Consider the following 24,993-nt stretch of genomic DNA (forward strand, 5'->3'; position numbering starts at 1 on the left):
CACTGACAGGGTCACAGGTCACACTGCACCTGGTTATTTCCCCAGTCAGCTCAAGAATATCTGTAACGATAGGGATTACTCCCTTTCCGAAAAGTGCATAGTTTTTTTGGCAAGATTTACAAGAAAGGCCTTTGTAGGAACTCAGCTAACTGGTATGTTTATTTAAATCTTTCCTGCTCTTTCCTCATAGCCCTGTCAAGTATTTATCCAATTACCCTTTGAAAGTTACTATTGAATCTACTTCCACCGCCCTTTCAGGCATCGCGTTCCAGATCACAACTTGCTGCGTTGTTCTAATGGAAAAAAGGAATCTTGTAAGTCAGTTTCGTATTTGTACTTCCTCATAGAATCATATAGCACAGAAGGAGGCCATTCATCCCATCACATCTGTGCCGGCCTTTTGGCTAAGATCATGCGTAACTGACCTGACAGGGGAGTAACCACCATAACCCCAAGGTGGTTCTCCCTGGATCAGGAAGGTATATGCTTGCTTTTTTGGAAATAGGAGGTGGGTGGGGTGGCTTGACCCATCCACCTCCACGGAGGTGTGTGGGGGACCTGACCCATCCACCTCCATGGCACGAACCTGGTATTGCAGTACTTCCAGGAACGGTGCAGTGGCTCTAGGCCTTTTGGCTAAGAGCATTGGTGCAGAGTGATCCTTGAATGGGCCCAAGGTGACCTCTGGCGTTTGTGATTTGACAAAGAATTGGAACGATTGGCTACGAATTTCAAAAAAAAAAATCTGTGCCGGCTTTGTGAAGGAGCGATTAATTAATCCCACTCCTCAGCTCTTAGCCCACGAGCCCTGCAAATTATACTTTTTAAAGTACAGCTTCAATTCCCTTTTGAAAGTTACTACTGAATCTGCTTCCACTGCCCTTTCAGGAATGCATTCCAAATAACTCTTTGCGTAAAAATCTTTCTCATCCCACCTGCGGTTTTGTCCATTTCCTTAAATCTGTGCCCTCTGGTTACCAACCCTTCTGCCACTGGAAACCGTTCCTCCTTATTTATTCTATCAAAACACTCCATGATTTTGAACACCTCTATTAACTCTTCCCTTAACCCTCTCTGCTCTATAGAGAACAACCCCAGCTTCTCTCATCTCTCCACATAACTGAAGTCTCTCATCCCTCGAACCTAAATCTCCTCTGCACCCTTGCCATCCTTCCTAAGATGCGGTGCCCAGAATGGGACACAATACTCCAGCTGGGGCCTGACTAGTGATTTATAAAGGTTTATCATAACTGCCTTGCTTTTGTACTCTATGCCTATGTTAATAAAGCCAAGGATCCCATATGCTTCTCAACTTGTCCTACCACCTTCAAATATTTGTGTACACACACCCCCTAATCTCTCCTACACCTTCTTTAAAATGGTACCATTTAGTACTATGTTGTGTCAACTTGAAGATTACTTCAGACAACGTTTCTCAAGTTAGTATTCCAAGAAGTTAAAATCTTTGCTTCGGGCAATATCTACAGGTCAAGGGAAATTATGTGTTCGTATGAAGCACTCCCTGTCCCAGTCCTTTCAGCAATCGTGTTTGTTCATCCACGCCATTACATATCCCTGCTCTGTCTGCCATCTCAGGTGGACATAAAAGATCCCTTGGTACTATTTCAAAGAGCAGGGGAGTTCTCTCCGATGTGCTGGCCAATATAGCTCAGCTAACATCACAACCCACCCCGATTATCTGGTCATCATTATCTTATTACTGTTTGTGGGGGCTTGCTGTGCGTAAATTGGCTGCCGTGTTTCCTACATTACAACAGTGACTGCACTTCAAATGTACTTCATTGGCTGTAAAGCGCTTTGGGAAGTCCCGAGGCCATGAAAAGTGCTATAGAAATGCATGTCTTTCGTTTTTTTTAAATAGAATCTCTAACAAAACTAAAACAAACTATTGAACAGCGCACACAACTGACCAATGAAGTTACCATTTAATGTTCTATATTTACCATCCTTCACATCCATGGGCCTCTCCGCTCGCCCACCTTAGGCTTACTTTCTGCTCACTTCCTGGGACTCTTATGTATTTAACCCCTTGTAACCTGTATCACACTACCACCTGTTGGAGTCCCAAGGGATCCAGCATTAAAGTTACACTTGCTCATTGTACACAGTACTCAGTTTCATCCTTTATTATGTGCATAACACTATCCATCTCCTTGGTGCTCTTCACCATGCTCAATTCCTCCTACTGTTGTTTTTATATCTGCGGATGTGCAATTTTCGCTGCTTGATGGTCTTTCAGGACTCAGCCACTTGCTGACCTGCAGTTTCTATCGATTTCTCTTTCCTGACTGGTGTGATCCTATTTATTTAGTTCTATCCATCCATCTCGTTGCTTGTTTCCTTCTTTCAGTGGCAGTCATTATTATTTTTTCACCTCTTAATGTTGGTTTTATGACTTGTTTTGCATTGTTTTCACCCTGCTCTGCCTTTTGCTGCAGGGTTTGTCCTTTGACCTGTTCATTCTTTCTTGCTTGACCCACTGGTGTTTCTAGCTCCATGAGCAACAGTGTGGGAAAGACACTATAGTATGTAAGAATATGGTTATGTCACATGAAATTGCCACGCTTTCCATTATCACCGTGGATTATCTGAAGGGAAGCAACATCAAAGGAGATCTATACAAGGTTATCTGTAAAAATGGCACAAAATCTCGAGGGTACTGCACTGAAAAGTGGTGCTTTGAGGGCCACATTATGTGACCTATCGGACTCAAAGAAAGACTTACATTTATACAGTGCCTTTCAAGACCTTAAGTACGTCCCAAATCGTTTTACAACCAATGAAGTGCGTTTGAAATATAGTCAGTTACATGACATCAACTAACATTACACGACATCGCACAGTTTGATTGGATGTCACATTCAGACAACTGCCAACGTCTGGTGAACGGAATAAAGTAACAGCTGAGTGTGTGTCCGCTACAGAAATAACATTTGTGGTGGGAGTTCAGCGGTGTTTATTACATTATGTCTTTGAGGGATGTTGGACCCCAAACAAAGGAAGTAAGTCGTGCCAAGCATTGGAGTGAAGAAATAGAAAATTGATAAAAGATTTCAACAAGCTGGATACCCAGATGAAATAGAATACAAGCAAATAAATGGGGCGGATCGTTGGCCAAATGCAGGATATGTGAAAAAGCTTCAAAGGTGAGATAAGATTTTCTATTACTACAGCAAAAAAAGGGAAAGTGAGGACAAGCAAGTTCAGAAAGTCAAGGTTTATGCCTATTGAACAATTTTTGTTTGCATCACTTTTGAGTCTAAATAAACCTACCCGTCCCCCCCCACGGTTGAATTTCCCCATCCTCAACAGCAACACCTCCAGCTGGCTGGCTTTTCATACCACAATCCCTCTCTCACTGCAGACCTCAATCTCCTGTCCTGTGCACCCCCATCCTAGTTCAGGCCATCCTTGCCTCACCCTCCCCTCGTCACCTGCCTCCCCGCTTCCCTCCCTCAGCCCACTCCGGTCCAATAATGCCCCCCCCCCCCCCTCAACAAGCTCGCTTGGCGGGAATACTGCTCCTGGTTGACTCACTATTTTCAAAACCACTCACGATCAACTAGTAATAGATCAAAAATCTTACCACTTCACATCAACTTTTTGCCACTATTCATTCCCACATTTGCAATGTAATCTCTGATTACACTCGGTGCCAGTGGTGGGACTGTAGTGGTGAGAGATCGTGGCGGAGGTGCGGCGAATGAGGGTACGGGGCCCAGAAGAGCCGAGGGCCCAGCCCACACTGCGATATGTGGGCACACTAGGTCTGTGCAGCAGAGCAGGTCTCCAGTCGTCTTGGTTCAACCCTTGCCACTGGATAAAGGCCTATCTCTGTCAAGCCCGCGTGGTGGCTGGTGTGCAACGGTCACCACACGTTAAAAAAAATCCACGCACACGCATCTTCCACCCACTCAATTGGAGTTCAGGGCTGGAACATCGGGTCCTTCATTGAAACATCTGTGAACTCGTGGAAGCAAGTCATCCTCGTTCGAGGGACTGCCTATGATGTAGTGCCCCAATTTTGTATCTCCTCAGCAGTGAAGCTCCTATGCTAAAGCCAATGCTTCACAAATTGCCATACATTTTGCTATTTAACCATAAATATAAAATCAAAACAAGGACTGAATATATGACATAAAATGAAGACTGAATTAAGTCTGTGTGTCCTGGTCCGATTATTCCAGAGATGTGGGTGAAAAGGAAAAGGCTGCAGTTACTGCCCATCCCTAGTTGCCCTGAGAATATGCCGTGGGCCATTTTCTTGCATCGCTTTAGTCCTTGTGGTGATGGTGCTCCCACATTGGTGTTAGGTAGGCAATTCCATATTGACCCAGCAACGATGAAGGAATGGTGATCCATGTCCAAGTCAGGATAGTGTGTCAGGAGGGGAACATGAATGTGGTGGTGTTACCATGACACTGCTGCTCTTGCCCACCTTGGTGGTAGAGGTCGCAGGAGAGAGGTGCTGTTGAAGCTACTTTGGGAAGTTGCTGTAGTGCATCCTGTAGATCACATGTGCTGCAACCACAGTGCGTTAGTGGTGGAGGCGATGATTACTGAGTTCAGCAGGTAGGGGCACTGATCAAGTGAACTGCTCTGTTCTGGATGGTGTCCAGTTTCTCGAGTTGGTGCAATCATTTATGCAAGTAGTGAGCAGTCCAAGACACTTCTGATGAATCTTTGGGATGGTGAGAGGTTTAAGGGAATAGGAAATGAGTCGCAGATTACTGGCTCTGCTCTTGTAGCCACAGTGTTGATATGGCTCGTCCAGTGCAGCTTCTGGTCAATGGTGATGCCTAAGATGTTGATGATGCAAACTCAGCAATGGTGGTGAAGTTGTAGTCCAAGGTGAGATGGCTGCGATTTCCCTATTTGGAGATGGTCATTACTTGGCAGGAATATTATCTGCCACTTGTCAGCCCAAGCCTGAATATTATTGAGGTACCTGTTGTAGGCTGCCATGGGTTGCTTCATTATCAGTTGAAGTAGGAATGGAGCTGAACACTGTGGACACGATAGTTATCCTGTTCTTTGATTTTTAAACCCAATTTCCTATTCTTCATCCCCTATTCCATCACTCCTTGCACTATTCATAAATTGCCAATGTGGGGCTCTTGTCAAAATATTTCTGAAACATAATGCGTTTCTCATGCCAGTAACAGCTTCAAAATACACCAACAGGTTGGTTAGGCATAGTTCCATTTCCTCAATCCATGCCGACGCTGCTTTAACAAGTTATGGTTTTCAGAATGTTGACAAGTCGTTTAACAAATGTTGCTACAACTGATAAACCTACTGGTCTATAACTTTCAATCTTTGTTTCTTAACCCTAACTTGAATAAGCCACTTTCCTATCCTCTAAAATGTCTCCCAAATTTAACAAACGCTAAGATAGTTGAAGATTGAAAAATATTCAAAATGCTGCCAAGCTTTCAATTTTGGTAGATTCCCTGATGCAATCCGTGTATGGAACCCAGCCATTTAAAATGTAGTCCTTCTCCATCACTCAGTCCTTAGTAATGTTGGGTATGAGGGACAAGCACCCGGATACTCAGTGTTACTAGGGCACAAATGATGGGATATATGCCTGCTTCACAGCTAGTGGAAAGCTGTACGGGCGGGAATCTGGGTCTTGCCCACCAAGGTTATGTTGTTTTTGTGTCAGCCGGGAGAGAAATTTTGGAACTTTAATTTTTGATTCTGTGTGCATCACATCCGGAGTTGTTCCATGCTACAAATATACAACATAAGAAACTCCCTTAAAAGTTATGAGAACATTTCTATTGAACACAAATAATGAAGCTTGAAAGGCACTAGCATTAAATTAAAATGAATTCCCCAGACAATGAGCACGTGAAATTAGTGTGCCTGATATCAGATTTGGTGGCCACCAACTCAGATTTATTCAATAATCTAACAGTGAAACATTTGGATTGTCTAGTGATGTATTTAAGGTTAGAGCACTTTTCATATAATGTAACTGCATTTGTGGGAGGCACTCGGACCAGCTTGCCATTTCATTTTCTACAGTCTACTCTTAGTCTTGATCAAGGGCGCACAAATCTTCATTTTCCTGCAGAAAACAGAGTTAGAATGAAGAAATTATAAATAATTGTGGTAAATTTTATGAAAGCATATTCCCACACCAAGGAGCCCCGCCTGTATCGGGAAACTGTGAAGGGGCTCCCCCATGATTCTTTTACCCAAAATAAATCTTAAATAGCCTTTCATGGATTTTGAGAATTCAAGGGGAGGGCGCACTGCCGTGACCGCCATGTTTTTTTTGCCGGACGACTTCCCGATCAGCCGGATAATTATGGCCCCGGGTTCAGCTGGCCCACTAACAGGCAGCCTGGCACCCACTCTTGGGTGACAGGCCACTGGCCCGGCCAAAACCCTCCCTAGTGGCCCAGTGGCCGAGCCGAAATAAATAGTGCTTCTCTTCCCTTTAATTGAGGGGAGAGACGTGATGACGCACATGCGCACAGATGTCAGCACTGCTCTGCCGCTAACTGACCCCCACTTCCATCCCTCTCGAGTACTTCCGCTCCCATTATGACCGACTTCTGGTCCACTCCAAAAAAAATTGCCAAAGAGCTGAAAATGGATCAAGAGTCCGCCTCGTCTGACGTGACGGTAAAAACACTTAGAAGACGGTCGGGATGGCAGGTTTACAGTGGGGGTGAATTTCTACCCCAGCAACTCTGACAGTTCAGCACACCAACTGATTCAACATCTTGATCTTCTGGTGGGAATTGAACAATTCCAGCATACCTCCAGTTGAGGATGTAGGGAGAAGTTCGAAAACCAGGAAAACTTCAAATCTGCTGGTTTTCTGTCCCTTCTAATCTTCACTGCAAATTGCAATCCAGGGCCATGACAGATACCTCGCCTGCTCGCTCCCGAACTCCATATGTCTGTGCAGCAGTTTGGTAGCATATTCTGGGGAGAAGTGGAGTGGTTCTTGGCCTGCCGTGAGAATCCTGCCAGATATGTCTCTGATTGGCCCAGCAGAACCTAGATATATTTTCAGTTTTGAGCCGAGAGTGCTTCCTCCCCAGAGGGAATAGTTTCTCCATATCAACCCCATCAAATTCCTTTATCATCTTAAACACCTCGAATAGATCAGTCTTCAACCATCTAAACTCAAGGCAATACCAGCCAAGTTTCTACAATTTGTCCCCTGGTGAATATGCACTGTACCCCAATCAAGGCCAATTTATCTTTCCTGAGGTTTTGTGACTAAAACTAAACTATGAATCAAAATTAGAATAGCATTAGTGAGAGAATTTGATACAAAATATCTAAGCTTTTTTGACAAATATACAGGATTCTTATCTTTTCAGTTACAGCAGTGGCAGTTCATAATATGGACAGCAAAAAGTAGAAGTACCTTCTCAAACTAGGGTCTGGACCGATCTTCATAGCAATGCCAAGACAAAGCCACCATTGTAACACACTAATATCTTTTTGCTCCTGTTGTTAAATACAGCAATTCTACTCCACACAATGGTACTGACCAACCTGGTGTACTTAATTAATTTTCTATCATCTTAAATCTCTCACCTCAGATTCCTTGTCTTCATCAGATGAAGACAGTATGCATGTCTCATTGTTGTCTCTTGTTTCTTCTTCTAAATGATAATTATTTGTTGTATTAGTCTTAAATAAAACTTACTTTTCATTTTAGAAAAGCTTATCTGGTATTAAGAATGCAGACAGCTATCTTTGCCATGAATCACTCCCTGTGGTTTTTGGATTTTAACAAGTACCCGCCTGGTAAAGCAGATTTGGTACTACGCCTGTGATCATTCAGTGTCTCTACAGGCACAGCAAAGGCTGGAGTGTGTAAGACAGTAACTGATACTCTCCTATCCACAGCATGAATTGAAGATTTATGCTGAAATGACTATTGGTCTCCAGGACAACAGGCTCGACAAGATGAGGAATCCTGTGAGGAAATTAAAAGGGCAAGAGACTATGGAAGCACCTGTATTATGGGGCTTTTCATTACCCAACCATTGAATGGTCTGATGGGGAGGCAACCAAGTCTCAAAGGAAGCAAAACAGAAATATTTATTGATGCTGTTAATGACTGCTTTCTTATTCAGCATGCTGGGGGAAATATTAGGGGAAATAATTGACGTGATTTCGTGCTGAACAGTGCTTCTGGGACAATATCCAATCTGCAGCGTCTGACCCACAGTGAGCACTATACACCAGAGTTTAGTTGGCCAGACAAATTACTGCTACAAATAATTTAATGGTGGTTCCAGACTTCAGAAAGGCTCAATTTACAAGAATGAGGTCGGTAGATTAAGAGGTGGTGCTCGGCAAGAATAATCTATACTCCTGAACAGGGAAATGATGTATGTTCCTTGGATAAAGAGGAGAGTACATAGCAAAGTAAAACTTAAGTGATTAAACAGAGGTTCATAAGCAAATTAATCTAAAAAATAAATAGTATACCATATATAATGATAATAACTGTTAAAAGAATAGGGACAAATATAAGATACTACTAAATGTCAAAACAGCACCAACAAGAATTGTGGATTAGTGCAACACTGATAATGAGATGTTTCTCATTTATGTCAGAGGCCAGAAAGTAATTGAACACCACATAAGTCCTTTCGATTCAGCAGGGCAAGCCAGATTGAAGACCAAAATATGGCTGAGGTGTTATGTGGATATTTTGCATTTATTTCCCAATTGAAATTGTTGCTAAGGTGCCAGATGTGCCCCTAAAATTGATTCCATGGAAATGAATGCTGAAATGGTGTTAGCCAGGATCAAGACAGACTTTCCAGAGCCAGGAAGAGGTTCCCTCATTTTAATAATCTCTAACAGGACATAAGGGTGGGCACTCAAGATGCATTCTAGTGGTACTATTGAAGTTCATCTTGAGTGCCCACCCTGATTCAGAGACTGCAAATTGTGGCTTTGCTTTCCAGAAACATCTGAATCTTATGTCCATTGGCCCTCTTTATAAGGGGGCTGGGAAAAAGTCAAACATCAAAAAATCTTTAAGGTGTGGATGGGGAGGCAGACCATGACTCTAAGGCGGACCCCGTTTACACTAATTAGCAGACCTGTATGCCTGCTTTCTCTTGGGATACCAACCCACTAACGTCCTGCCAGGCCAGAGATGTGAAAACTGCTGGGCTGGATGTCTCCACAGTGGCCACATTCCAGCTTCTCTGCTGACTTTGCTTGGTACATTTAGAGGCTACGCTTCCTACATGTCCCAAGCAGAAACTCCTGGGAAAGGCTAGGTCCTGAATCTGCTAGGTCACAGCCTAATTTACAGTCATTAAGTCATCTCCTGTTGGGAGTTGTGGCAGTTGTGTGACAGATCATGGATTTTCTGCCCCATGGCTTTGATCTTGGAGTTGAAGCAGTCCATGAGCTCTTCACACTTGGTCTTGACAATGTGTCTGGAAAGGGTAGGAGAAGGGCTATGGGAAAAAGTGGGGGAGTGGGACTAATTGGATCACTTTTTCAAAAAGCCAGCAAAGGCCAAATATCTTCCTTCTATGCTGTAAGATTCTGATAAGTGGGTTTGAGGAGGCTCTTTGTTGTAAAGAAACTGAGTTGTTGGTTGTCATTATTCTCCAGGGTAGTAAGATGATTTGAACATAGAGAGGGAGGCACAGTAATGCTTAAACCAGGTGTGGCACTGGATGCCAAGTCTATAGCCGTCAGACTTTAAGGAGCAAAGGTGGAAGTTAACCAGAGGAACTAGCAGGATGGGAGACAGTGAGTGATTTGGTGAGAGTGAGGAAACTAAAGGGAGAATTGTTGAACAAGTCAACAGCAGCAGTGATATTGTATCCACTGGCAGGCCAGGGGAGGGGTAGTTTGAACTCGAGCTGATGAGAGAGCTGCGGAAAGATTTTTCCAGAGGTGAAGACCAACGTGATGGGGTTGGAAGGAAATGTAAATGGTAAGGGAAACAAAAGTGCTTAGAGATAGCTTTATTTCTTGAGACCTAGGAGGTGGAGAGGCCATTTGCAAAGGTGAGGACAAGTGGGTGGGAAGGATGTGGGTAGGAAGCTTAAGTAAAGGTTGAGCTCAAGTACAAACAGGAGGGCAGAGAAGCCAGAGCAGAATAGCAGGGAAGTTAGACGTAGCTGGAATTGCAAAGGATGAAAAGTCACTCCGTGCCAAGGTTCAGGGAGAAGCTCTCAGTGAGGAAATTAGCATGAAACTTGGGAGGCTTGTAAATGAGGAATACTTTGAAAGAGAGGTGAGAGGGATGGAGAAGCGTAAGATACTTGAATGAGAGATACTTGAATAAATAAGAACATAAGAAATAGGAGCAGGAGTAGACCATTTGGTCCCTCGAGCCTGCTCCGCCATTCAATAAGATCATGGCTGATCTGATCATGGACTCAGTTCCACTTCTCTGCTCGTTCCCCATAACCCTTTACTCCCTTATCGCTCAAAACTCTGTCTGTCTCCGCCTTAAATATATTCAATCACCCAGCCTCCACAGCTCTCTGGGGCAGCGAATTCCACAGATTTACAACACTCTAAGAGAAGAAATTTCTCCTCGTCTCAGTTTTAAATGGGCGGCCCCTTATTCTAAGACTATGTCCCCGAGTTTTAGTTTCCCCTATGAGTGGAAATATCCTCTCTGAATCCACCTTGTCGAGCCCCCTCATTATCTTATAAGTTTCAATAAGATCATTTCTCATTATTTTGAATCCCAATGAGTCGAGGGCCAACCTACTCAACCTATCTTCATAAGTCAACCCCTTCATCTCCGGAATCAACCTAGTGAACCTTCTCTGAACAGCCTCCAATGCAAGTATATCTTCTTCCTTAAATACGGAGACCAAAACTGTACGCAGTACTCCAGGTGTGGCCTCACCAATACCCTGTACAGTTGTAGCAGGACTTCTCTGCTTTTATACTCTATCCCCCTTGCAATAAAGGCCAACGTTTCAGTTGCCTTCCTGATCACTTGCTGCACCTGCATACTAACTTTTTGTGTTTCATGCACAAGGACCGCCAGGTCTCTCTGTACTGCAGCTCTTCGCAATTTTTCTCCATTTAAACTATAATTTGCTTTTCTATTATTTCTGCCAAAGTGAATAACCTCCCATTTTCCCACATTATGCTCCATCTGCCAAATTTTTGCCCACTCACTTAGCCTGTCTATATCACTTTGCAGATCTTCTGTGTCCGCCTCACAATTTGCTTTCCCACCCACCTTTGTATCATCAGCAAACTTGGCTACATTACACTCGGTCCCTTCATCCAAGTCATTAATATAGATTGTAAATAGTTGAGGACCCAGCACCGATCCCTGCGGCACCTCACTAGTCACTGTTTGCCAACTGGAATATGACCCATTTATCCCGACTCTCTTTTTTCTACTGGTTAGCCAATCCTCTACTCATGCTAATATATTACCCCCAACCCTGTGAGCTTTTATCTTGTGCAGTAACCTCTTATGTGGCACCTTATCGAAATATACCACATCCACTGGTTCCCCCCTATCCATCCTGCGCGTTACATCCTCAAAGAACTCCAGCAAATTTGTCAAACATGATTTCCCTTTCATAAAACCATGCTGATTCTGATTGATTGAATTATGTTTTTCCAAATGTCCTGCTACTGCTTCCTTAATAATGGACTGCAGCATTTTCCCAATGACAGATGTTAGGCTAACTGGTCTATAGTTTCCTGCTTTTTGTCTGCCTCCTTTTTTAGATAGGGGCATTACATTTGCAGTTTTCCAATCTGCTGGGACCGCCCCAGGGAATTTTGGTAGCTTACAACCAATGCATCCACTATCTCTGCAGCCACTTCTCTTAAGATCCTTGGATGTAAGGCATCAGGTCCAGGGGACTAGTCCACCTTTAGTCCCATTATTTTACTGAGTACTACTTCATTAGTGATAGTGATTGTATAAAGTTCCTCCCTCTCTGTAGCCCCATGATTATCCACTATTGGGATGTTTTTAGTGACTTCTACCGTGAGGACCGATACAAAATATTTGTTCAATATCTTTGCCATTTTCCTGTTCTCTATTATTAATTCCCCAGTCTCATCCTCCAGGGGACCAACATTTACTTTAGCCACTCTTTTCCTTTACGAGAGAGCACGATGGAATTTGGTGATGACAGTGATGCCATTGCCATATGTAAAATCCTTATCCATAGGGTGGCTTCAGTAACGGGAACGAATTCAGTATTGAGGCAGGTTTCTTTCAGGGCCAGGAGAGGTTAGCTGCATTATGATGAGGTTGGGGATAGAGAAGGCCTTGTATGTCATTCTGGAAGACAATATGGAGTAAGGCAATGGATGATGTGGGAGTGGGGTATCAAACATGCATTTCAAAACCTTGTAGACTGTACGATGAAGGTGGTAAGCATTTTAAATGAAATCTTGAGAATAAGAGTCGGAAAAAATGCGCCAAGTTTGGATTGCAATACAGTGAGGACGAAGAGAATGTAGGACAGCATATAGAAGGAAGAAGAAAGTTAAAAGGAGCAAATACCTTAGACTTTCCAGACATGTCTAACTTGAAAGAATTGAGTTCAGATTGGAAGGATCTGAGCAAAAAGGAGAAAGAAAGGCTTCTGTTGCAGGGGGTAAAAGCTAAACTTACTCCTGGGTTCATACGTAACACAGCAAGCAAATGTTATCCTGGACGTTATCACCATCAAACTGTCTTAATGGGACATCATCCCTTGCAAGTGTCCCCCCACCCCCCACACAACTTAACTGGCATCTGGACTAACTCTAGAGATGTTTGGTGAATGTGTAGGACAAAGAAAAATAAAAAGTTAACATAATTGACATTAGTTTAATATCAAACTGACTTTAAGTTATACGCACCTTTATCAGTTATAGATGGCTGAGTAGAATAGTCCCTAGAAAGCAATAAAATAGTTAATTTTGAAGTTTAATTTTTTTAACTAATATATCAGGTTACGGACTTCTAGCTTTAGTTTTACTCATTCTTCAAAATATTATCTTCCTTACACAATGGGTAACTGGAAATTTATCAAAGGAATCAGGGTAGTTTTACCTGTAAAAGATGTTTCCAAACTGAACCCTTTTCCCTATGTAGGTCTGCCTCTACCTGGCCATGTTTTACCCACAGGAGGGAGGCAGGCTCTCAGCAGTAGCACTTGATTGGGAGCTCACTATTTGAATTCCAAGAGGCAACACAGCAGCCAGCCCACCTCATACACTCCTGCCATTGAGGAGAAGCCAGGAAAAGCACAAGACTAGGTTTCAGAGCACATTCTTCAAAAACTGGCAGCACCTGATAGTGCTGCAGTATAAAACATTAAGCACAAAAATATATTAATTATGGTTAAAGTAAAGTTGTGTGTGCTGACGTTGTTCTTAGATGGTGTGAAAGATGTTTTCATCGGCCCACAGATAAGGCCTGCAGGTGTTGACACACTTGCGGAAGGAAGCGGAAAGATATATATTGGCCATATAAGTGGTCTCCTACAAGAGTGATGCATAAATATTTCTTGCAGCTGGCAAAAAGGTTGTCTTTCACATCCTCTAATGGGTTCTCCTCTTGCTAGGTCCCATTCTAGGCCATGGAGGCCCTTCTTCTCCTGGGCCTCAACAGTGAGGCCTTTCTGCAAGTCAAATTTGTGTACCATGCAGTGCACAAGTACAATCCTTGAAACAAATGTCAGGAAGTTTCAGGTCACTCCTGGTACCTGAAACACGATTCAGCGGATGGAATTTTCCCGCTGCTATGCGTGCGGGTTTGGAGGCGGGTCGGCAGTAATAGTTGAAGAAAATGCGATCGCATTGGGAACCTGCCGTCATCCTACTTCCTCACGCCTTTAACTCGGGCGCATTACCCAGCGCGCCACAGACCCGAACAGCAGAGGCAGACAATCTAAGTAAGCTCATTAAATCCTTGTTGTGAGACCCTTAACACAGATTTTAACCAGAACTTTTGATTTTTACTGGATGACCACGGGAATCACACAGCTCGGGAACCATGTCTGTCAATCTGAGGCAGAAGCTCAGAGGGCAGTGTACGAGGTCATTAATACATGGAAATCCGAATAAATACTCCCACATGACATCTGCTTACTTGCCTAAGGGAAAGGCTATGCTGACTCCATTTTGAACACAGATTTAAGTGTCTACAGTTTGCAAGTCTTTTCTGCAACCTCGGAAGCTACTCTCTCCACATTGCTATCTAAACATTGACAGATTGGTCCTCTGAACTCTACTTTACCTGCCATCGATTACATCAGCATGGGTGCTGCTTAAATTGTCACATTTTGGTCCTCACAATCGGACCAGGATGAGCCCCACCAACAGCAGCAACAGCACCACCACCGTCCTCTCCTCAACAATCTGATGTTGCACAGGACAGAGGGGGTCAGCGCGGGGCTGCACCACGCTGGAAGCGATATCCCCAACATAGGGTAGAAACATAGAAAATAGGTGTAGGAGTAGGCCATTCGGCCCTTCGAGCCTGCACCACCATTCAATATGATCATGGCTGATCATGCAACTTCAGTACCCCATTCCTGCTTTCTCTCCATACCCCTTGATCCCTTTAGCTGTAAAGGCCACATCTAACTCCCTTTTGAATATATCTAACGAAGTGGCCTCAACAACTTTTTGCGGTAGCGAATTCCACAGATTCACAATTCTCTGAGTGAAGAAGTTTCTCCTCATCTCAGTCCTAAATGGCTTAGCCCTTATCCTTAGACTGTGACCCCTGGTTCTGGACTTCCCCAACACCGGGAACATTCTTCCTGCATCTAACCTGTCCAGTCCCATCATAATTTTATATGTTTCGATGAGTCCCCTCTCATTCTTCTAAATTCCAGTGAATATAAGTCTAGTCGATCCAGTCTTTCTTCATATGTCAGTCCTGCCATCCCGGGAATCAGTCTGGTGAACCTTCGCTGCGCTCCCTCAATAACAAGAATGTCCTTCCTCAGATTAGGAGACCAAAACTGTACACAATATTCAAGATGTGGCCTGACCAAGGCCCTGTACAACTGCTGTATGCCCTCCCTGCTCCTATACTCAAATCCTCTCACTATGAAGGCCAACATGCCATTTGGCTTCTTCACCGCTTGCTGTACCTGCATGCCAACTTTCAATGACTGATGTACCATGACACCCAGGTCTCGTTGCACCTCCCCTAAACCTAATCTGTCACCATTCAGATAATATTCTGCCTTCCTGTTTTTGTCACCAAAGTGGATAACCTCACATTTATCTACATTATATTGCATCGACCATGCATTTGCCCACTCACCTAATCTGTCCAAGTCACCCTGCAGCCTCTCAGCATCCTCCTCAGAGCCACCCAGCTTAGTGTCATCTGCAAACTTGGTGATATGTCCTTACTATACAGTACAAATGCACACGAGGCCCATACTTGAGAGAAGGTCACTCTGAACAGTAACCTTTATTAGCCAACACTGAACTGATGAAGGTGGGTGGAGCTTCCCCTTTATACTTGAAAGACCAGATTAGAAGTGTCTCCCACAAGTTTACCACCTAGTGGTCAATGTTCTCATGGTGTACAACTTAGGTCCGTTTATACATGGGTTCAATGACAGTTAAATACATGACATCACCTCCCCCCCCAAAGTCTTATTGGGATCACAGGTTAAGTCTCTCTGGTGGTTTACGCTCCCTTGTGGAGCGCCTGAGTTGGTGCTCTGGTTGTTGGGCACTAGCCTGAGTGTCTGCTGTTTGCGGTGCCTCAGGCCTGTCCGGACTGCCCCCAGTGACTGGGCTCTCCTCCACTTGGTTCCGGTGTTCGGTCACCTGTGGAGGAGTGAACTCTACATCGTGTTCTTCCTCTGCTTCTTCTATGGGGTTGCTGAACCTCCTTTTTGTTTGATCCACGTGTTTGCGGCAGATTTGTCCATTGGTAAGTTTAACTACCAGAATCCTATTCCCTTCTTTGGCAATCACAGTGCCTGCGAGCCATTTGGGCCCTGCAGCGTAGTTGAGCACAAAGACAGGGTCATTGACATCAATACATCGGGCCCTCGCATTCCCGTCGTGGTAGTCACATTGTGACTGGCGCCTGCTCTCAACAATTTCTTTCATGATGGGGTGTATAAGGGATAACCTGGTTGTGAGCGTCCTTTTCATTAGCAGCTCTGCGGGTGGGACCCCTGTGAGCGAGTGTGGTCGGGATCTATTGGCCAACAGGAGGCGAGATAAGCGGCTTTGTAGGGAACCCCCTTAGATTCTGAGCATCCCGTTTGATTATATGCACTGCTCGTTCCGCCTGGCCGTTTGAGGCCGGCTTGAACGGTTCTGTTCTGACATGGTTGATACCATTTCCTGCCATGAAGTCCTGGAATTTAATGCTTGTAAAGCACGGGCCATTGTCACTGACCAAGACGTCAGGTAGACCATGGGCGGCGAACAGTGCCCATAGACTTTCTACCGTGGCAGAGGATGTGCTTGAATTGAGAATGTCACACTCGATCCATTTTGAGTAGGCGCCTACTACAACCAAAAACATTTTTCCCATGAAAGGACCTGTGTAGTCCATATTGATTCGTGACCATGGTTTGGCGGGCCAGGACCAGGGGCTAAGGAGGGCTTCCCTGGGGCATTGCCCAGCTGGGCGCACGTGTTGCACCTGCAAACACAAAGTTCCAGGTCTGCATCTATCCCTGGCCACCAAACGTGTGACCTGGCAATTGCCTTCATCATGTATTTAACTGTCATTGAACCCATGTATAAACTGACCTAAGTTGTACACTGTGCGAACATTGACCACTAGGTGGTGAACTTGTGGGAGACACTCCTAACCTGGTCTTTCAGGTATAAAAGGGGAAGCTCCACCCACCTTCATCAGTTCAGTGCTGGCTAATAAAGGTTACTGTTCACAGAGTGACCTTCTCTCAGCAGGCGGTCCAATTCGCCTTCTATCTTTTCCCGCATCATGTACGGCGCCGCTCGGGCCTTGTGGTGTACTGGCCTGGCATCTGGGTTCATGTGAATCACTACCTTGGTCCCCATGAAAGAGCCAATACCGGGCTGAAATAGTGAGTCAAATTTGTCCAGGACCTGTGAACATGATATTCGCTCCACAGAAGAAATTGAAAATAAGAATTAGTAACAGGAGTAGGCCATCTAGCCCCTCGAGCCTGCTCCGCCACTCAACAAAATCGTGGCTGATCTGGCCGTGGACTCAGCTCCACTTACCCGCCCTCTCCCCGTAATCCTTAATTTCCTTATTGGTTAAAAATCTATCTGAATGTATTCAAATCACAGATAATGAGCTAGCCACAACTGCTTCCCTGGGCAGAGAATTCCACAGATTCATAACCCTCTGGGAGAAGAAATTCCTTCTCAACTCGGTTTTAAATTGGCTTCCCCGTATTTTGAGGCTGTGCCCCCTAGTTCTAGTCTCCCCGACCAGTGGAAAAAACCTCTCTGCCTCTATCTTGTCCATCCCTTTCATTATTTTAAATGTTTCTATAAGATCACCCCTCATCCTTCGGAACTCCAACGAGTAAAGGCCCAGTCTACTCAATCTATCATCATAAGGTAACTCTCTCATCTCCGGAATCAGCCTAGTGAATCGTCTCTGTACACCCTCCAAAGCTAGTATATCCTTCCTTAAGTAGGTGACCAAAACTGCACGCAGTACTCCAGGTGCGGCCTCACCAATACCCTGTACAGTTGCAGCAGGACCTCCCTGCTTTTGTACTCCATCCCTCTTGCAATGAAGGCCAACATTCCATTCGCCTTCCTGATTACCTGCTACACCTGCAAACTAACTTTTTGGGATTCATGCACAAGGATCCCCAGGTCCCTCTGCACCGCAGCATGTTGTAATTTCTCCCCATTCAAATAATATTCACTTTTACTGTTTTTTTTCCCCCAAGGTGGATGACCTCACACTTTCCGACATTGTATTCCATCTGCCAAACCTTAGCCCATTCGCTTAACCTATCTAAATCTCTTTGCAAACTCTCTGTGTCCTCTACACAACCCGCTTTCCCACTAATCTTTGTGTCATCTGCAAATTTTGTTACACTACACTCTGTCCCCTCTTGCAGGTCATCTATGTATATTGTAAACAGTTATGGTCCCAACACCGATCCCTGTGGCACACCACTAACCACCGATTTCCAACCCGAAAAGGACCCATTTATCCCGACTCTCTGCTTTCTGTTAGCCAGCCAATTCTCGATCCATGCTAATACATTTCCTCTGACTCCGCGTACCTCTATCTTCTGTAGTAACCTTTTGTGTGGCACCTTATCGAATGCCTTTTGGAAATCTAAATATACCACATCCATCGGTACACCTCTATTCACCATGCTCGTTATATCCTCAAAGAATTCCAGGAAATTAGTTAAACATGATTTCCCCTTCATGAATCCATGTTGCGTCTGCTTGATTGCACTATTCCTATCTAGATGTCCCACTATTTCTTCCTTAATGATAGCTTCAAGCATTTTCCCCACTACAGATGTTAAACTAACCGGCCTATAGTTACCTGAATTTTGTCTGCCTCCTTTTTAAACAGAGGTGTTACATTAGCTGCTTTCTAATCCGCTGGTACCTCCCCAGAGTCGAGAGAATTTTGGTAGATTATAACGAATGCATCTGCTATAACTTCCGCCATCTCTTTTAATACCCTGGGATGCATTTCATTAGGACCAGGGGACTTGTCTACCTTGAGATCCATTAGCCTGTCCAGCACTACCTCCCCAGTGAAGGTCCTCCCTTCCCACATTCCCGTGACCAGCAATTTTTGGCATGGTTTTTGTGTCTTCCACTGTGAAGACCGAAGCAAAATAATTGTTTAATGTCTCAGCCATTTCCACATTTCCCATTATTAAATCCCCCTTCTCATCTTCTAAGGGACCAACATTTACTTTAGTCAATCTTTTCCGTTTTATATATCGGTAAAAGCTTTTACTATCTTTTTTTGTTTTGCGCAAGTTTACTTTCGTAATCTATCTTTCGTTTCTTTATTGCTTTCTTAGTCATTCTTTGCTGTCGTTTAAAATTTTCCCAATCTGCTAGTTTCCCACTAACCTTGGCCACCTTATACGCATTGGTTTTTAATTTGATACTCTCCTTTATTTCCTTGGTTATCCACGGCTGGTTATCCCTTCTCTTACAGCCCTTCTTTTTCACTGGAATATATTTTTGTTGAGCACTATGAAAGAGCTCCTTAAAAGTCCTCCACTGTTCCTCAATTGTGCCACCGTTTAGTCTGTGTTTCCAGTCTACTTTAGCCAACTCTGCCCTCATCCCACTGTAGTCCCTTTGTTTAAGCATAGTACGCTCGTTTAAGACACTACTTCCTCACCCTCAATCTGTATTACAAATTCAACCATACTGTGATCACTCATTCCGAGAGGATCTTTTACTAGGAGATCGTTTATTATTCCTGTCTCATTACACAGGACCAGATCTAAGATAGCTTGCTCCCTTGTAGGTTCTGTAACATACTGTTCTTAGAAACAAACCAGGATGCATTCTCTGAATTTCTCCTCAAGGCTACCCCCATGATTAATGCCGTTCCTTTTTCACATGCCTCCATTATTCCCTTGATTATTGTCCGCCCCACCGTGAAGTTATTATTTGGGAGTCTATAAACTACACCCACCAGTGACTTTTTCCCATTACTATCTCTAATCTCCACCCATAATGATTCAACATTTTGTTCATTAGAGCCAATATCGTCTCTCACAACTGCCCTGATATCATCCTTTATTAACAGAGCTACCCCACCTCCTTTCCCTTCTTGTCTATCTTTCCGAATTGTCAGATACCCCTGTATGTTTAATTCCCAGTCTTGGCCACCCTGCAACCACGTTTCTGTAATGGCCACCAAATCATACCCATTTGTAATGATTTGTGCCGTCAACTCATTTACTTTATTTCGAATGCTGCGTGCGTTTAGGTAAAGTGTTTTAATACTAGTTTTTAAACCATGATTTTTAGTTTTGACCCCTCCTGCAGCCCCTTTATATTCATACATATTGTCCCTTCCTATCACCTTGTGGTTTACACTTATCCCAGTGCTACTCTGCTCTGTTGCCTCCTGCCTTTTGCATCCTTTCTTGGGGTTCTGTTCATCTGAGCTCTCACCCACTCTAACTAGCTCAGAGCCCTCTCCTGGGTTCCCACCCCCCTGCCAAGCTACTTTAAAGCCCTCCCAACCACACTATCAAAACCACCCGCGAGAACATTGGTCCCGTCTCTGTTGAGGTGTAACCTGTCCGACTTGTATTGCATTGACATCGCCCCATTTCCAGGTCATGACAGCCAGCCAACTCCTCCCCAGCAGTGCGGGACCGTCCCCCGGAACAATCCAGAGTGGCAATCTGTTCTCCGAATCTTTGTGGGTCACGACTACCATGGCGCCGCCTAGCACCGGAATGATCTCTTTTGTATATATCTGTAGCTGTGCATCAATTGACAATAATTTTGGCCTCCTGGCCTTGGACGCCCACAACTTGTTGAACTGTTTGATACTCATTAGGGACTGGCTGGCCCCTGTGTCTAGCTCTATTGATACTGGGATGCCATTGAGGAGCACTTTCATCATTATCAGTGGCGTCCTGGTTTATGAACTGTATATGTGCTCCACGTGAACTCGCTGTACTTCAGCTTCCAGCGATTTCCCCCAATGTCCCTTTGGCCCCGTAGGGCTTACATCGTTCCCGTCCTCCTCGTACATCAACCTGGCTGCAGGCTTCCTGCACATACGCACCAAGTGACCGCTGAAGTTGCAATTTCTGCAGGCGTATTGCTGATACCTGCAAGCTCTGGCTGTGTGTTTGCCTCCACACCTCCAACATGAGCCGTTGTTGGAAACAAAAGGCCCATTACCAGTCGATCATCTCTGACTGTCTGTGCAACTGTTTTTAAGCGCACCATTAATAGGTGTTGATGGCCTCATTACTGGCTGCATTGTCCCTTGCGATGGCGTGAATCGCCGTTCAGCTAGCCATTGTCTCTGTTGAATTCCCCCTTTGGATTCGACTACATGCTCGGGCATGTCCGATTGCCACTGTCTGTCTGGGGAACTGTGTGCCGCGTTAACAATTTGGATTCCCTGTCCATTTGCTGCATTTAAACCAAGATTTTTGTCAAACATCATTCTGGTCTCTTCCTCCCGAGATAAATGTCTGGGCCATCAAAGCCGCTGTTTCCAGGGTCAAGTCTTTGGTCTTGATCAGTTTCCTGAAAACCCCAGCGTGCCTGATGCCCTCAATAAAATAGTCTCGCAGCATCTCCGCTCTGTATGCATCTGGAAACTTACATAGGCTCGCCAGTCGCCGGAGGTCTGCCACGAAGTCTGGAACGTTTTGCCCTTCTCGCCGCCGGTGCATATAAAACCGGTGTCTCGCCATGTGCATGCTGCTGGCCGGTTTAAAGTGTTCCCCAATCAACTTACTGAGCTCTTCAAAAGGCTTGTCCGCCGGCTTCTCTGGCGCTAGAAGGTCCTTCATCAGGGAGTACGTCCTGGACCCACAAACGGTCAGGAGATGAGCCCTGCATTTGTCGGCCGAATCCTGTCCCAGCCATTCCTTCGTGACAAAGCTTTGCTGTAGTCTCTCAATAAAGTCGTCCCAATCATCACCAACACAGTACCTCTCGTCTGTGCTGCTAGTGGCCATGCTCGCGTGGTTTAAATCCCAGTTTCTCATCGCCAATGATATGTCCTTACTATACAGTACAAATGCACACGAGGCCCATACTTGAGAGAAGGTCACTATGTGAACAGTAACTTTTATTAGCCAGCACTGAACTGATAAAGGTGGGTGGAGCTTCCCCTTTTATACCTGAAAGTCCAGGTTAGGAGTGTCTCCCACAAGTTCACCACCTAGTGGTCAATGTTCTCACAGTGTACAACTTAGGTCAGTTTATACATGGGTTCAATGACAGTTAAATACATGACACTTGGAGATATTACATTCAATTCCTTCATCTTTTAATGTATATTGTAAATAGCTGGGGTCCCAGCACTGAACCTTGCGGTACCCCATTAGTCACTGCCTGCCATTCTGAAAAGGACCCGTTTATTCCCACTCTTTCTTTCCTGTCTGCCAACCAGTTCTCTATCCACGTCAGTATATTACCCCCAATACCATGTGCTTTAATTTTGCACACTAATCTCTTGTGTGCGTGAATTGGCTAGGATAGATTGGCGAACGATACTGAAGGGGTTGACTGTGGATGGGCAATGGCAGACATTTAGAGACCGCATGGATGAACTACAACAATTGTACATTCCTGTCTGTCGTAAAAATAAAAAAGGGAAGGTGGCTCAACCGTGGCTATCAAGGGAAATCAGGGATAGCATTAAAGCCAAGGAAGTGGCATACAAATTGGCCAGAAATAGCAGAGAACCCGGGGACTGGGAGAAATTTAGAACTCAGCAGAGGAGGACAAAGGGTTTGATTAGGGCAGGGAAAATGGAGTACGAGAAGAAGCTTGCAGGGAACATTAAGACGGATTGCAAAAGTTTCTATAGATATGTAAAGAGAAAAAGGTTAGTAAAGACAAACGTAGGTCCCCTGCAGTCAGAATCAGGGGAAGTCATAACGGGGAACAAAGAAATGGCGGACCAATTGAACAAGTACTTTGGTTCAGTATTCACTGAGGAGGACACAAACAACCTTCCGGATATAAAAGGGGTCGGAGGTCTAGTAAGGAGGAGGAACTGAGGGAAATCCTTATTAGTCGGGAAATTGTGTTGGGGAAATTGATGGGATTGAAGGCTGATAAATCCCCAGGGCCTGATGGACTGCATCCCAGAGTACTTAAGGAGGTGGCCTTGGAAATAGTGGATGCATTGACAATCATTTTCCAACATTCCATTGACTCTGGATCAGTTCCTATGGAGTGGAGGGTAGCCAATGTAACCTCACTTTTTAAAAAAGGAGGGAGAGAGAAAACGGGGAATTACAGATTGGTCAGCCTGACATCGGTAGTGGGTAAAATGATGGAATCAATTATTAAGGATGTCATCGCAGTGCATTTGGAAAGAGGTAATATGATAGGTCCAAGTCAGCATGGATTTGTGAAAGGGAAATCATGCTTGACAAATCTTCTGGAATTTTTTGAGGATGTTTCCAGTAGAGTGGACAAGGGAGAACCAGTTGATGTGGTATATTTGGACTTTCAGAAGGCTTTCGACAAGGTCCCACACAAGAGATTAATGTGCAAAGTTAAAGCACATGGGATTGGGGGTAGTGTGCTGACATGGATTGAGAACTGGTTGTCAGACAGGAAGCAAAGAGTAGGAGTAAATGGGGACTTTTCAGAATGGCAGGCAGTGACTAGTGGGGTACCGCAAGGTTCTGTGCTGGGGCCCCAGCTGTTTACACTGTACATTAATGATTTAGACGAGGGGATTAAATGTAGTATCTCCAAATTTGCGGATGACACTAAGTTGGGTGGCAGTGTGAGCTGCAAGGAGGATTCTATAAGGCTGCAGAGCGACTTGGATAGGTTAGGTGAGTGGGCAAATGCATGGCAGATGAAGTATAATGTGGATAAATGTGAGGTTATCCACTTTGGTGGTAAAAACAGAGAGACAGACTATTATCTGAATGGTGACAGATTAGGAAAAGGGCAGGTGCAAAGAGACCTGGGTGTCATGGTACATCAGTCATTGAAGGTTGGCATGCAGGTACAGCAGGCGGTTAAGAAAGCAAATGGCATGTTGGCCTTCATAGCGAGGGGATTTGAGTACAAGGGCAGGGAGGTGTTGCTACAATTGTACAGGGCCTTGGTGAGGCCACACCTGGAGTATTGTGTACAGTTTTGGTCTCCTAACCTGAGGAAGGACATTCTTGCTATTGAGGGAGTGCAGCGAAGGTTCACCAGACTGATTCCCGGGATGGCGGGACTGACCTATCAAGAAAGACTGGATCAACTGGGCTTGTATTCACTGGAGTTCAGAAGAATGAGAGGGGAACTCATAGAAACGTTTAAAATTCTGACGGGGTTAGACAGGTTAGATGCAGGAAGAATGTTCCCAATGTTGGGGAAGTCCAGAACCAGGGGACACAGTCTAAGGATAAGGGGGAAGCCATTTAGGACCAAGATGAGGAGGAATTTCTTCACCCAGAGAGTGGTGAACCTGTGGAATTCTCTACCACAGAAAGTTGTTGAGGCCAATTCACTAAATATATTCAAAAAGGAGTTCGATGAAGTCCTTACTACTAGGGGAATCAAGGGGTATGGTGAGAAAGCAGGAATGGGGTACTGAAGTTGCATGTTCAGCCATGAACTCATTGAATGGCGGTGCAGGCTAGAAGGGCCGAATGGCCTACTCCTGCACCTATTTTCTATGTTTCTATGTTTCTTGTGTGGGACCTTATCAAAAGCCTTTGAAAGTCCAAATACACCACATCCACTGGTTCTTCCTTGTCCACTCTACTAGTTACATCCTCAAAAAATTCTAGAAGATTTGTCAAGCATAATTTCCCTTTCATAAATCCATGCTGACTTGGACCGATCCTGGCACTGCTTCCCAAATGCGCTGCTATTATGTCTCTAATAATTGGTTCCAACATATTCCCCACTACCGATGTCAGGCTAACCGGTCTATAATTCCGTTTTCTCTCTCCCTCCTTTCTAAAAAGTGGGGTTACGTTAGCTACCCTCCAATCCATAGGGACTGATCCAGAGTCTATAGGATGTTGGAAAATGACCACCAATGCATCCACTATTTCTAGGGCCAGTTCCTTAAGTACTCTGGGATGCAGACAATCCCATCAATTTCCCGAATACAATTTCCTGACAAATAAGGATTTCCTTCAGTTCCTCCTTATCGCTAGACACTCGGTCCCCTAGTATTTCCTGAAGGTTATTTGTGCCTTCCTTAGTGAAGACAGAACCAAAGTATTTGTTCAATTGATCTGCCATTTCTTTGTTCCCCATTATAAATTCACCTGATTCTGACTGCAAGGGACCTATATTTATCTTCACTAATCTTTT

At 44.5% G+C, this 24,993-nt stretch overlaps 1 protein-coding gene and 2 pseudogenes across 2 annotated transcripts in view; 2 read left to right on the forward strand and 1 right to left on the reverse strand.

Moving 5' to 3' along the window:
* The first annotated feature begins 380 nt into the window (after window positions 1-380).
* On the forward strand, window positions 381-623 carry LOC139260634 (U2 spliceosomal RNA; annotated as a pseudogene).
* A 2,317-nt stretch (window positions 624-2,940) lies between these two features.
* Window positions 2,941-3,252, forward strand: LOC139256751 (meiosis expressed gene 1 protein homolog; annotated as a pseudogene).
* A 2,651-nt stretch (window positions 3,253-5,903) lies between these two features.
* The window catches only part of LOC139259650 (vimentin-like), a 159,780-nt gene continuing 140,690 nt past the window's right edge, over window positions 5,904-24,993 (reverse strand). Inside the window, exons 7-9 of one of the 2 annotated variants that reach the window (XM_070875165.1) lie at window positions 12,877-12,911; window positions 7,591-7,655; window positions 5,904-6,097 (exon numbers count right to left, since the gene is read on the reverse strand). In XM_070875165.1, coding sequence (XP_070731266.1) covers window positions 6,062-6,097; window positions 7,591-7,655; window positions 12,877-12,911 — 136 coding nt within the window. In that variant the 3' untranslated portion in view covers window positions 5,904-6,061. Of the gene's footprint in view, window positions 6,098-7,590; window positions 7,659-12,876; window positions 12,912-24,993 lie in introns of both variants that reach the window. The other variant, XM_070875164.1, reaches the window with a different exon arrangement.

Source organism: Pristiophorus japonicus, chromosome 3 (assembly GCF_044704955.1).
Source record: "Pristiophorus japonicus isolate sPriJap1 chromosome 3, sPriJap1.hap1, whole genome shotgun sequence".
Lineage (NCBI taxonomy): Eukaryota > Metazoa > Chordata > Chondrichthyes > Pristiophoridae > Pristiophorus > Pristiophorus japonicus.